Genomic DNA, 13211 nt, shown 5'->3' with positions numbered 1-13211 from the left:
GATGAAGCAGAAACGAGAGCCAAAATATGTCGCTAAACGGAAAATTTCCAATCCTCCAAGTGGAATGTTTAGCAATATTTTTAGCCAACCAATGCCTAAGTTTTTTTTTTGCTAGGGGCTTTACGTCGCACCGACACAGATAGGTCTTATGGCGACGATGGGATAGGAAACGCCTAGGAGTTGGAAGGAAGCGGCCGTGGCCTTAAGGTACAGCCCCAGCATTTGCCTGGTGTGAAAATGGGAAACCACGGAAAACCATTTTCAGGGCTGCCGATAGTGGGATTCGAACCTACTATCTCCCGGATGCAAGCTCACAGCCAATGCCTAAGTGGTCTGCGATTCAAGAACAGGTACCGTGTATGGTATAGTACATTCCTTCTTTCCCAGGCTCTTTGTATTGAGGATTAAGTGTGGGTATTTCCGTGGACCACCTGAACGAACTGGATCCATGAAATGTTACTGTAATATTTGTCCCAAATGGAAAGTAATTGCCCTTACTCAAATAAAGTGTAAAATCTGTGGTAAATTAAGAAATACCATCATTACTAGAGAAATATGTATATGTACTAAAGGGCTGTAGGCAGGACGCCCTTATGTTGCATTTCCCTGCTCGTGCCATCTTTTGTTTCTTCCTTGAGTTTCAGGGCGTGCACCGACGAATGGAAGTGCTATGCCTGGGAATTCTATTTTTATCCATATGACTAGCGCGGGCAGTTCAAACAGCAAAATAGCATGATCCCTGGACCAATAAATATATCACTAAATGAATGAGTTAGGGCACAAAACAAATGAGCAACACGAAGAAAACGACACCTAATTAATTCAAACAAATTCAGTGAGCAAAGACACACACGAAAGTGTTAGACAAACAAAACACATACGGAACTGCTGGGACGTAGCAGAAAAAAATTGTTGTAAGGTAGTACAGTTCTCGGCAAAACTATAGTAAAGGGGCCTCAAGGTTTAGTTTACACGAACCACCACTAGGTGGCGCATGCGTGTTGACTGTCGCACTAGTAGCGCTGAGAGGGAGTGCCGAGAGGAACGACAATGCTGCCAACTTTTGGTTGGGAACCCCTTTCTATCCTACAGTTTTCTCTTCTTGTTGACAGCGTTGGTTTGAAATGGCTGTCTGTGGTGGTTGTGACATTAAAGCGAAGTTTTCAAGCGATTTTATCGAGAACCAGGCGAATTTAATTCTCTTCCTTGAACGGCATAATTAGTACGACCAGGAATTGCAGCAAGTGCGGTCTCAATGTCGAATTGTGACAAAAAAAAAAAAATTGTTTTTAGGCGCCGTCGTCGCATTGAAGGCGGGAAACAGTCCAGGTGGAGAGTGCGAGAAAGAGCACACTCTTCGCTGACTCAAAACTTCCCTTATTTGACATCGCACTATTCTGTGTCCTTTGGTGCAATCTGCCCAAGCCTATCACTCCTTTCATCAGGCAAGAATTAGGTTTTTCTCCAAACACTATAGCCGACTGGTGTAGTTTTTGTCAGGAAGTGTGCATTCATTAGGTACATACCAAGAAGCAGAAAATCAGTGGTCCCAGCGTTTTCGTCGAAATCGACAAAAGTAAGCTCGGCAAAACAAAATACAACAGAGGACGACATACTGAGGGACAGTGGGTGTTTGGTGGTGTTGAACGGGGCAACTGCAAAAACTTTTTTGTTGTGCCTGTTGAAAGACGCTACAAGGATATGTTGCTTGCAGTTATTCAAGAATGGGTTTTGCCAAGAAGTGTTATAATCAGTAACTGCTGGAAGGCAATGCCTGGAGGACTAAGGTTTTGTACATTTACAAGTTAACAATTCCATTCAATTCATAGACAGCGGTCACAGCACGCGTGTGAACAGACGCAATAGGAGGGTCGTCACGCCTCATGATAGGCCACCCGTTCACACGCAAAACATTGAAAACAGGTGGCGCTACATAATGCATGGGAGTTTCTCGATTCCAGGATTTGGAAGGAAGAAAGCGTACTTTGTTAGGTATCTCGCAGAGTTCCTCTTCAAATCAAACTTTCCACCAGACACTCGTGCACGAGTTCTTTAAGGGCGCTGGTGAAGTATATCCTCCTCTCCATTATGTGAAGTGTAATGATTAAGTTTTGAAGTATTTGAGGAAAAGTGAGGTTATCGTGAAGTATTTCTTGCATTTTAAATATTATTTCAGTACAGCCGAGGGAGTGTGGGGCCTAAGCCCCCTGGCAGGAGGATTTGAGGAAAAGTGAGGTTATTGTGAAGTATTTCTTGCATTTTACAACTACTAACTGACCTCCTTTCTTGCCGTGCAGACAGTATGCGGCGTAGCAATAGAAAAGAGCCTATTCACAACTAACATGGTGGAAAACAAAAAATACTTAGTTGTGAATCTGTTTATGTGCGATGCGGTCCATGAAGCCGATGACAGAAACTGGCCCGGATGTGTAAAAATACGTCATTTTACAACTACTAATGACCTCTTTTTCTTGCCGCGTGGACAGTATGTGCCGCGGCGATAGAAAAAAGCCTCTCGAAGGGAGTGTGGCCCCGAAGGGACCACTGTTCTCATGACAGAGATTGGCCTGGATGTGCAATAATTCGAAAAAGCTAATAAATGACAGTCATTTCTCGCGCCGTGACCCTTTTAAACTTCTTAGGCCGCTTCATAATTTTTTTTCTTCTGTAATGGTTGGTAACAAAATCTCGATCTCATCCAACGGGTCAATGACGGCATCCTCTTCCATAAGTGAACCAATCAGTTATAAGCAATGGAGTATGGGGTCTAAAACAGCATTTTTTTTATAAATTTGTTATAAAAGTAACTGTACTTCTAGGGGTGGGTGAGTTGGTCCCTGGCAAGCGTATTGATCATATCTCTCTTCCATTATCATTTTAAGGGGAGAATAGCAGCATTTAAAGTAATGTTATATCTAATAATCCTCGAGGCCCCTTTACTATATTTCTACCACTCTCACTACAGAAAACGGAAGAGCAAAAATGATTGAATGCAGATTGAAGACTTAAGATGTCAGAAGTTTGAATGAAAAGCAGGAATTTGCCCTACGGTGGATTTATTCGGATATGTTCATTGCAATTTCTAGTGGATTTAGTCAGGAATGTTCATTGCAATTTCTAGTGAAAAGTCAGGCAATAAAATGTTAAGACCACTGCAACTGGTAAAACTATTTAACTGCTGGAAAATGTATAGTATTGTACCAATTGGGTAAAAATATACGTGTACCCCAAGCTTGTAGCATTATTAGGAAGTAGAATTTATATAAATCTTATTTTGAATTCCTTTTAGAGGAGAGAGGTGTTCACTGGAATGTCCCGCACCGAGAAGTACATTTACTTTTATAACCTAAAAGAGAGTCGCACTTGCATTGCATTGCTGAAGTAAACCCCATGGCTCAACAGCCCCGAAGGGCCAGGGCCTACCAAGTGACCGCAGCTCAGCCCGAAGGCCCACAGATTACGAGGTGCCGTGTGGTCAGCATGACGGATTCTCTCGGCCGTTATTCTTGGCTTTCTAGACCGGCCATTGCTGAAGTAGCTACTTGCATTCCTACTGGTCAATGTAAAGTCTGATGTGGCATCATTCCGTCAATTATAATAATTAGATTCCATTACCAACATGGGCAGAATAAAAGCAACAAGAAATAGAACATGTAAAAGAAAGTGGAATACAGGATAAGAATAATTTGATATGATGCTGGATGTTTAAAGAGGCCTAACATCTAGGTCATCGGCCTCTAATGGTATGAAATGAGACGAAATGAAATGACAATTTAAGAGTACAAAATTCATCCACTGACCAGAATTCAAAACATGATGATGAAGAGTGAATGAATGAATATGAATTTAAAACAATCGTTGGATCCGAAGCACAATGCCTTACCTTCCCAGAAACTATATTACTGACCAAGGGACTGCATCTAAAGCACAATCCTGAAATCGATGAGGCTTGTTGCCTAAAGGGGTTCAATATCCAGGTCAACAGTCCCTCATAATGGCACTTATTGCTAGTAAAGTAGAACCATGGTATTTCTCAAGTTGCGGCACTAATCAAAGGTAGCGTAAACTCGTGGTGTCCCAAACATTATGGTACTACTCGCAAGTATTGTACATCGTACAGGTAACATAAACCTAGGGTGTTCCGCACGTAATGGCGCCACTCGTAGGTAACGCAAACCCATGGTGCACCTCACATAGGTGTACTAATCACTACAGGTAGCGGCGGCAACACCGCCTGCGAGAGAAGCATTGTATTCAGCGAAGCATATTGATATTTCAGCTGTTTGGCAAAAAGCTTGTTCTGCTGTGCTCATCAATGCAGACAGGGGACTTTTAAAACTGAGTGAATATTGATATGGTTTAAAATTCTTACATGTCAATAGTCTCGGAGACTACAGCATACTTGCGACATTTCTCTCCAGCAGAAAGAAGGCCAAAAACAAGAAATACAGGACAAATGCTTGATAAGAGGATGGTGTTCAGTTGCAGGTAGTAAACAAAATCAATTTACTATCCATGTTAAGTCTTCTAACAACATACTTTTAGAATGGGGACAACACCCTGTGGGTGGGGGAGGCAGACGAATACACCCACGGTATCCCCTGCCTGCCGTAAGAGGCGACTAAAAGGGGCGACCAAGGGATGATCCAATTAGAACCCTGAAACGACTTGTAATTAGTACCATCACGCAGGGAACACCATGGGTTGCATTCACTTGCGCGTAGTACCACTCTGTTAGGTACAAAATAGGTCTGTGATTAGTAGCGACAGTTTGTGAATCGGGATGGGGGTCCTACAGTACCTGTGATTCGTACGCCTATATGAGCAACACCATGGTTCTGCATTACCTATGCTCCGTTCCCACTATGCGAGGAATTCCACGGTACAGTACGGGTCCCTGTGGTTAGTCCATTACGTGAAATGGTTAGTCCATTATGTGAAGAACGCCATGGGTTTGCGTTGCATTTATAGGTTTGCGTTGCCTGCAAACAGTGCCGCAATGTGCGAAACACCATAGATCTGTGTTACAAATGCGCATTACACTACCTGTGAATAGTACCATAATGTGTGGAATACCGTGAGTCTCCGCTACTTTTGATTAGTACCGCAACATTACACACAGCATGGTTCTACTTTCCTAGCGATAAATACCATTATGAGGGGCTGACGACCTGGATTTTGGACCCGTTTCGACTATAGGCATTATTGATTCAGCATCGTGCTATAGAAGCAGTCCCTTGGTCGGTAATACGATTGTTTTGTGCCAGCTTCTGTGCATGTGAGGCACTGTGGGTCAGATCCACTGATCGTTTTAAATTTATATCCGTCCATCCATTCATTCTTCGTCCACATGCTTTAAATTCTGGTCAGTGGAGGATTTTGGAATTTTAAATTGTCATTTCATTTGGTCTCATTTCGTACCATTAGGGGCCGATGACCTCAATGTTAGACCCCTTTAAACAACATACATCAATCAATCAGAATGGGGACACATATATTTTGCCATTTTTGTGTAAATGTAACTTCGGGGTAATTCTGCTCAACAACTGAAAATATTCTCTCATACGAAGCAAGTAAGCGAGTTTTTAGACCTACGAGATTTTGGAGCCAGTTAAGGCGCTGGCTTTCTGAGCCCAAGCTGGCAGGTTCGATCCTAGCTCAGTCCGGTGATATTTGGTGTTCAAATACGTCAGTCTCGCGTCTGAAATTTGCCAGCATGTAAAAGAACACACATGGGACAAAATTTTGGCAGCTCGGGAGTAAAAAATTTGTAAAATTAGTGGGACATAAAGCCGATAACATTATTATCATCATCATCATCACTGTTTCCTAAACATTATTACAAATGGAAATATGACACTCAGTTGTGGTTTCAGTCTATTATGAAGTTTTTTATTTAGCTTTTTGTAAAATGGTTGATTTGCTTTAAGATTTTAAGTTGTAAAATGACTTCCTTTAATGGAAAGTGAGAGTGGTAAATTATATGATACAGGGTCTTTATTTATGCTTGGCAGCGACTTTATCGCTCGAACTTGGCCGCCGATGACAGGTCGCTATCGGCCGCTGGCGCGCGCGGTTTCCGGCACTTCTGCAGTGGCTGAGAGCTGAGCTCCGAGATAGCAGGGTGTTCAATGAAGCTACTGCGTTCTGTGTCGTATAGTGTTTCATTGTGATTGTGTATAGTGCTGTAATGTATGTGAAATATTTGTTACGTGAACATGTATATCTGCACAATACTTGCATTAAGTGCAGAAAAACGTGCGCTAGGACAAAAGTTTTGAGCGAAATTTCCAGGGAGATGCATTCCTATCAATCAGACAATAAAACAACTGGTTAAGAGATTCAAACCTACAGGTTCAGTAAACATTTTTTTTTTTTGCTAGTTGCTTTACGTCGCACTGACACAGATAGGTCTTATGACGACGATGGGACAGGAAAGGGCTAGGAGTGGGAAGGAAGCGGCTGTGGCGTTAATTAAGGTACAGCCCCAGCATTTGCCTGGTGTGAAAATGGGAAACCACGGAAAACCATTTTCAGGGCTGCCAACACTGGGGTTCGAACCTACTATCTCCCGAATACTGGCCGCACTTAAGCGACTGCAGCTAACGAGCTCGGTCAGTAAACAATAAAAATAGACTTTACAATATTTGCATTACATCGCACTGACACAGATAGGTCTTATGAAGACGATGTGATAGAAAAGGATGATGATGATTCTGATGCTTATTGTTTAAAGGGGCCTAACATAGAGGTCATCGGTCCCTGATGGTACAAAATGAGACGAAATGGAATGACAAATGAGAAGTCCAAAATCCCCCACTGACCAGAATGCAAAATGTGAGGACGAAGAATGAATGGATGGATATGAATTTAAAACAATCAGTGGATCCGACCCGCAATGTCTCGCATTCACAAAAACTTGCAAGTGACCAATCTCATGTTATAATCCACACTGAAATCTGCTATTTGCAACAACAGTTTTATTCTAATTCACCTGTTCAATACATTATAATGTTATTATATTTAGAATATCTTCATTAATTAAAAAGTTATTTGAGGGAAATGATTCGCTCCCTTACAGAGTAACATCAGTCAAACCCGAATCTCGAAGAAAGGTTATGTTCGTAAATAACAGGTCAAGAACTATTCAACCATTTTTTACATACTTAACTTACTCTACTAGAATATCATAAAATACAGAATCTTTGGTGACATGCCTAAATAACTTAGGCTCAGAAGAAGAAATACATTAGAATTGTGGTAGAATGAGTTGTTCTAAAATACTTAAAACAAGTAGCATGTCTTAACATCTTAGAAAGACATGAAATTCAATCATAAGAACTAAATTTGAAATTTTCTATAAAGAATTAAAAAACTCGATTTGATAATTGAAGTTGTGACAGGATGAATATTGGTCCTCATGAAATTTAAAAGCTTGTTGTCATATGACCTCGGCGAATGCTGTTGGAAGTATGCTCTTGTTGAAGTCAGTGACCATACATTGAAATAATGGATTTAATAAGGTATGATTGAAAGGGACGTAAAACGACGATGGTTGGTTGAAAGTTGTTAAGTACAGTAGTTTACCTTGTTGTATGTCTGTAACAAGAAAAGGAATCTTGTAAGTAATGGGAAGTTGTGTTGCTAGTTAAATGCATGCTTCTCGAACTTTACTTACTCCTCCAACCGCCGTTTGTAAGTTTGGTGTTAGCTACGGTTGTGTAGCGACTCACTCATACAGGGTCTCGCCCAATGGGAATGCTGATACGTAGTTAGGAGATGGACTATGGCATGTGATAACTTGTATTATGTTATAAAAGCTAGTTGCTTTACGTCGCACCGACGCAGATATGTCTTATGGCGACGATGGGACTGGAAGGGGTTAGGAGTGGGAAGGAAGCGGCCATGGCCTTAAGGTACAGCCCCAGCATTTGCCTGGTGTGAAAATGGGAGACCACGGAAAACCATTTTCAGGGCTGCCGACAGTGGGATTCGAACCTACTATCTCCCAAATACTGGATACTAGCTGCACTTAAGCGATTGCAGTTATCGAGCTCGGTGGTTATAAAAGCAAAATTACCGTACTTCTGGGGGACGGCGGGTGGTTTCTTAACTGTCGCAGTGAACACATCTCTCCTCTACAAGGTATTTCACTTAACATTTCCAACATATTACATCATTATCATGCTATAATCATCTTTACGGAATTTCTGCCATGAACTCCTTCACTGGATTTTTGGGATATTCGCCGTTCAGTGAGATAAAAATGTCTTCCTTACATTTCCTAAAAACAGTAATTTCAGTCTTCATGGTAAAGTCCAAAGAATCTCATTCACCCCGACACGGAAAGAAACCGTGAAGTCAGCGCAAACAGGTGAATCCATATAAGTGTCACACACATGATTTTATTTGCACGAAAATTAATTTTAAAAAAACGTACCCATAAAATAATATGCCACTGCCCTTTATGAACCTCCCTGTGCAGCTATAAGCTGTCCAGGAAACTGACATTTTACTCAAGAGAAGTAGAAGGCTTCATTCTATCGAGAAACTCCAGTAGTGACAGCGCCAAACAGCACGCTCATTCAACTTCACACGCGACTGCAGCGCCAGTGCTACCTCTAGTGTATTATTTACTAACTCTATACTTGTACTATCCCGTGGTGTTTCTCACATAGTGGTTGCAAATCACAGGCAACGCAGACCAACAGTATCGCATATAATGTACTAATCACAGGTACTGGAAACCCACAGTGAACCGCTCTCTGCTGCTACTAATCACAAACCTATTGTATACCTAACATAGTGGTACTACTCGCAAGTAAAGGCAACCCATGTTTTTCAGATTCCCTATGGGAATCAACATATTTTCAACCCACAATGAACCGCTCTCTGCTGCTACTAATCACAAACCTATTGTGTATCTAACATGTCCAGGCCCTACGCTAACAAATCCCCTATTACTCTAAATTCTTCTTTCCTCCCCTCCCTCCGCATCTGAGTTCCTAACTAGAGAGGGTGGTAGCCTTGTTGACCACGACCATGTCCTTGGTAAGAGGCCACGACAAGTAAAGAAAAGACAGTTATTCCACGTGTAGCTGTTAGTAATACAAGTGGTGACCAAACACTAATGCTGGAGTGCACGGTATAAAGTTTTAATGAGTGGGATGTGTCAAGCCCTACTCACTGATGCTGGGACGTATGCACGTGAGCATGAGTTTAGTGTCAGACGAAACACTGGTTTTTTAGAGCATACACCCGGAAAGACTTTACTTAAATCTAATTTTTTATATGAAAAAAAGAGAACAATATGGCAAAAGTTCTGTACAGAAAAATAACCGTGTCATTGAATTACTGTATAATTAACTACGACCACTGGCTGCAGTAAATCATTAATTGTGGTAATAATAATAATAACCGTATGGCCTCAGCTACCATGTGCAGACATTTCAATTTGACGCCATCTGGATGTCTGCTCGTCAATTTCGACGTTCCGTTTTACTCTAGGCCCACTAGATGGCAGACCGAGTAAACTCTCTTGGGCATCTATGGCTGAGATTTAATGAATTTTGTCGGGTGAACACCAATGTGTCACCAGAGATCTTTTACATGCCGACATCGTACGACATGGAATGTCGAATGGACCCTTTTCCACCCTTAAAAAATCCGACTACCTCTGCCGGGTTTGAACCCGCTATCTTGGGATGCGGAGGCCGACACTCTACCACTGATCCACAGAAGCAGTTATTAATTGTGGTCAAAGGTGACAATGTCGCTTAGCTATCATGACACACATGGAGGAAGGAAAGTATGAGGGACGTGTGTTTGGTTAGGACAATTGCTTGTAATGTAATGACTGTAGGCACCTGAAACTCCCCTTTTCAGTTTCATTTCTCAACTAGCCTATGCTATGTGATATGTGCAGACATACTACATACTGAAAGTGCAAGTTTCTATGTAAGATACAACACGTTGCAGGTAAAGAATACAAACACGCTGTGTGACAAGGAAAGAAGCAACAAAATTACTAAATCCGAAGAGCCAAACAATGTAACAAAGAGACAGGATTTCATACTACAGTATCATGAATGACTTACATTTGGCGTCTTTTCTTCTCGCCTTCAAAAGGAAATCCTTGATTTCCTTGATTTCACGTGGCTAGAAGGGAAACAAGAAAATAACGAACTATAAGAAATGTGCAACATGTCAAAGAAAATAACCTCAAACGTTGAAGTATTACAATAAGCTTCCATATTAAAATGACCAACATTCTAATGTATGAGCACTAATGAATTAGGATGATGTGTTAAAAATCAATTTCTTACCATGTCTAAGTAAGTAATTCGAAGTTCGCTGGATAGCGAAGTTATGGCTATCACGCTACGTCAACTGGAACAACTGGAATCAGCACAATTAGATTTTATAAAATAATATCAGATTAAGGAAGAGAGACATTCATTGCATTGCTATTTTTTAAGTAAGAGTGTATTAACAAACACTGAGAGCAGATTAAATAGGATAACATTTCACAATAACATAATCAACCTTCGACAGAAGCTGAACACACCAAAGAGGATGGAACACACCGGAAGAGGATGCATTTACGGTCCCTAACAAAACTTTTGTGCAAAGATTTCCGTATTAAGGAAAGATAGGACACTTCGTTGAAAGTAAGTCTCATATTAGCACCAATTCGAATTCCCTAATTTGTGGTTTTAATCTCCGTTTAATTTCAGTCGTAATATTATTAATAAAATATAATCTGAAAAAGTAAAAAAAAATTGTATTCCGAATCAGTTTATTCATTCATTTTGTTATAATATTTTCCTGAACATTTTTATGCATTATTCTCTATATACGTATATATAGTAGATCAGTTGGAGGAAGTTCTTTGTCTTTGACAAAATGGACTAGCTGGAAATATTCGTTTGTTTACATATTTTATATGAGATCTCTCTTTGTATGAGATGATGTAAACATGAGCATGAGACTATTTAGTTAGAACTTATTCTCTTTGGTTAGAACAGAACCACAGTATAGTCTGGAGTATTAATCTATTAATAGACTGTGCTAGAACGCTGGTGAGGTGTTTACATAAAATGCAATGAGGTTTTACATACACTCTTCGAGACTTTGGTGCTAACATCTCGGGTTACATCAATCTAACAAATTTATCATCACTGAGACTGATAAGTTCAGCTGTTTTTTTATTAGAGTATTTTTATCGTGGAATTATCAGTGTAAGTGTTTTAAGCTCGCTGTCATCTGTTTTGAACTCTGGAATCGAGCGAAAAATGCTTGTTCATCGATTAATTACGTGCACAAAATTAGCATTTAGTATAAGGCCGAAGTTATTTTGTAGTTCAGCTTCCAAAACCTATCAGGATTTAGTTGTGCATCATGTCGATAACGATCAGAGCATTGTTGTTCTGGGCTTGAATCGGCCTAAAGCGAAAAATGCTTTGGGACAAATTTTAGCTGCTGACATAGCAAATGCTCTGGAAGACATAAAATGTCATACAAAAGCACGCGTTGTTATTTTGAGAAGCATGGTACCAGGTATATTTTGTGCTGGGGCAGATCTGAAGGAAAGGTTACAAATGAACCCTTTGGAAGTTAACATGTATGTATCGAAGTTGCAGTCTCTTGCTACTTCTATAGAAAATCTACCTATGCCAGTCATTGCTGCAATCGATGGTGTTGCACTGGGTGGAGGTTTGGAATTAGCTTTAGCCTGTGACATTCGAGTGGCATCAAGTGATGCAAAATTAGGTTTAGTTGAAACAAAACTTGCCATATTACCTGGAGCAGGTGGTACCCAGAGGCTTCCTCGACTAGTTGGCCCTTCTATTGCCAAGGAATTGATATTTACTGCACGGGTATTGGATGGTAAAGAAGCCTTTAATATGCATATAGTAAATCATGTTATGCAGCAGAATGAAGCTGGAGATGCTGCATATAAAAGAGCTTTGGGAATTGCCAGAGAAATAGTACCTAATGGACCTGTTGCTGTGAGAATGGCCAAGCTTGCTATAAACAAGGGTCTTGAGGTTGACCTTAACACTGGTTATGTCATTGAACAAGCCTGTTATGCTCAGGTGATACCAACTAAGGACAGACTCGAAGGGTTGGCTGCTTTCAGTGAGAAAAGAATTCCAAGATATACTGGTGAATAAATGAAATTCTGGTACTGTGGTTTAAGACTAAAATATATTGTGATCTGGATCTGTGATTTATATTTTTGCTATTGTGTTATTTCTGGAAAGATAAGTTTATTTTTTTACTTGTATAGTAGGGAATATAATTGTTTTATTGTGTACCTTTTCATAAGTATTTATACATCTGTGTAGGCCTAACTATACTATGTATGTGTGCATAGAACCACAGTTTAAGTGCATTACAAGGTTTCACTTATTTTAAATGAGTTATAATCACATCACATTTTTGCCAAAGAAGGAAGATAAACTATGCCTCACCAAGATATTACAATCATATTAGACCTGCAATTACATTTTGTGGTTAGGAACAGTTAGTCAATTTATTAACTGCAGTTTCATAAACAAAACTAAAAGACAGCATAGAACAGATTTGAACTACTCCTGTTTCTGATTAAAAATTTATTTAGTAAACATTCTTGGGAATATTGACATTTTCTATTGCAATTTTTTTTTAGAAAATGTCTGAATGTGAACCTGGTAATGCATTTATTCCAAATGTACTCCTTTTAACTTAGGTTATTTTACTAGAATATTAAAAATGGGAAATTCAAGGATTGTCCAGAAATCTGTTTCATTGCAGGACATATTTACATGTTCCACGAGACTGAGAAGCTTTCATATTTGGAGACTGAATTTGAATCTCAGCTCAGACATAGACTTTTTCCAATACACTCAAAAGAAAAACTACTAGCATTGATGATAATGATGGTGGTGATGATTACTTGGTGTAACCCTCTTAAAATGCTCTTCCCATGTTCCTAATCTTATGTTTGTGAATTCTTTCTACCAATTTTTCACATTATTTGCAGTTATTTTGTTGATTTATTTTTTACTTTCCCCTTGACTTTCTTGTTCTGCATTTTCACATCCATGGAGTACTCATTGAACCAGTCAACCACAATTCAGGAGCGTTGTACTGGAGCAGTGTCTTGCTGTAGGTACAGATTGCCCGCAGGGTGCTGGAGACAAAGGAGTGAACACGATCTCCCGGCA

At 40.1% G+C, this 13211-nt stretch overlaps 2 protein-coding genes across 3 annotated transcripts in view; one reads left to right on the top strand and one right to left on the bottom strand.

Annotated features, from left to right (window-relative positions):
• RpL38 (ribosomal protein L38) overlaps positions 1-10631 on the bottom strand; it is a 58084-nt gene extending 47453 nt beyond the window's left edge. Inside the window, exons 1-3 of one of the 2 annotated variants that reach the window (XM_067148990.2) lie at positions 10546-10631; positions 10326-10398; positions 10098-10158 (exon numbers count right to left, since the gene is read on the bottom strand). In XM_067148990.2, coding sequence (XP_067005091.1) covers positions 10098-10158; positions 10326-10328 — 64 coding nt within the window. In that variant the 5' untranslated portion in view covers positions 10329-10398; positions 10546-10631. The remainder of the gene's footprint in view (positions 1-10097; positions 10159-10325; positions 10399-10545) is intronic. The other variant, XM_067148991.2, reaches the window with a different exon arrangement.
• Positions 10632-11067: 436 nt separating this feature from the next.
• LOC136875437 (methylglutaconyl-CoA hydratase, mitochondrial) lies at positions 11068-12183 on the top strand. The gene has a single exon (XM_067148989.2). The coding sequence runs from the start codon at positions 11295-11297 to the stop codon at positions 12174-12176; it is 882 nt and encodes a 293-aa protein (XP_067005090.2). The 5' UTR covers positions 11068-11294; the 3' UTR covers positions 12177-12183.
• The last annotated feature ends 1028 nt before the right edge of the window (positions 12184-13211 follow it).

The sequence above is a fragment of the Anabrus simplex genome, chromosome 6 (assembly GCF_040414725.1).
Source record: "Anabrus simplex isolate iqAnaSimp1 chromosome 6, ASM4041472v1, whole genome shotgun sequence".
Classification (NCBI taxonomy): Eukaryota; Metazoa; Arthropoda; class Insecta; order Orthoptera; family Tettigoniidae; genus Anabrus; species Anabrus simplex.
The sequence above is the reverse complement of the archived record's forward strand: the minus strand, read 5'-3'. Positions and strand labels throughout refer to the sequence as shown.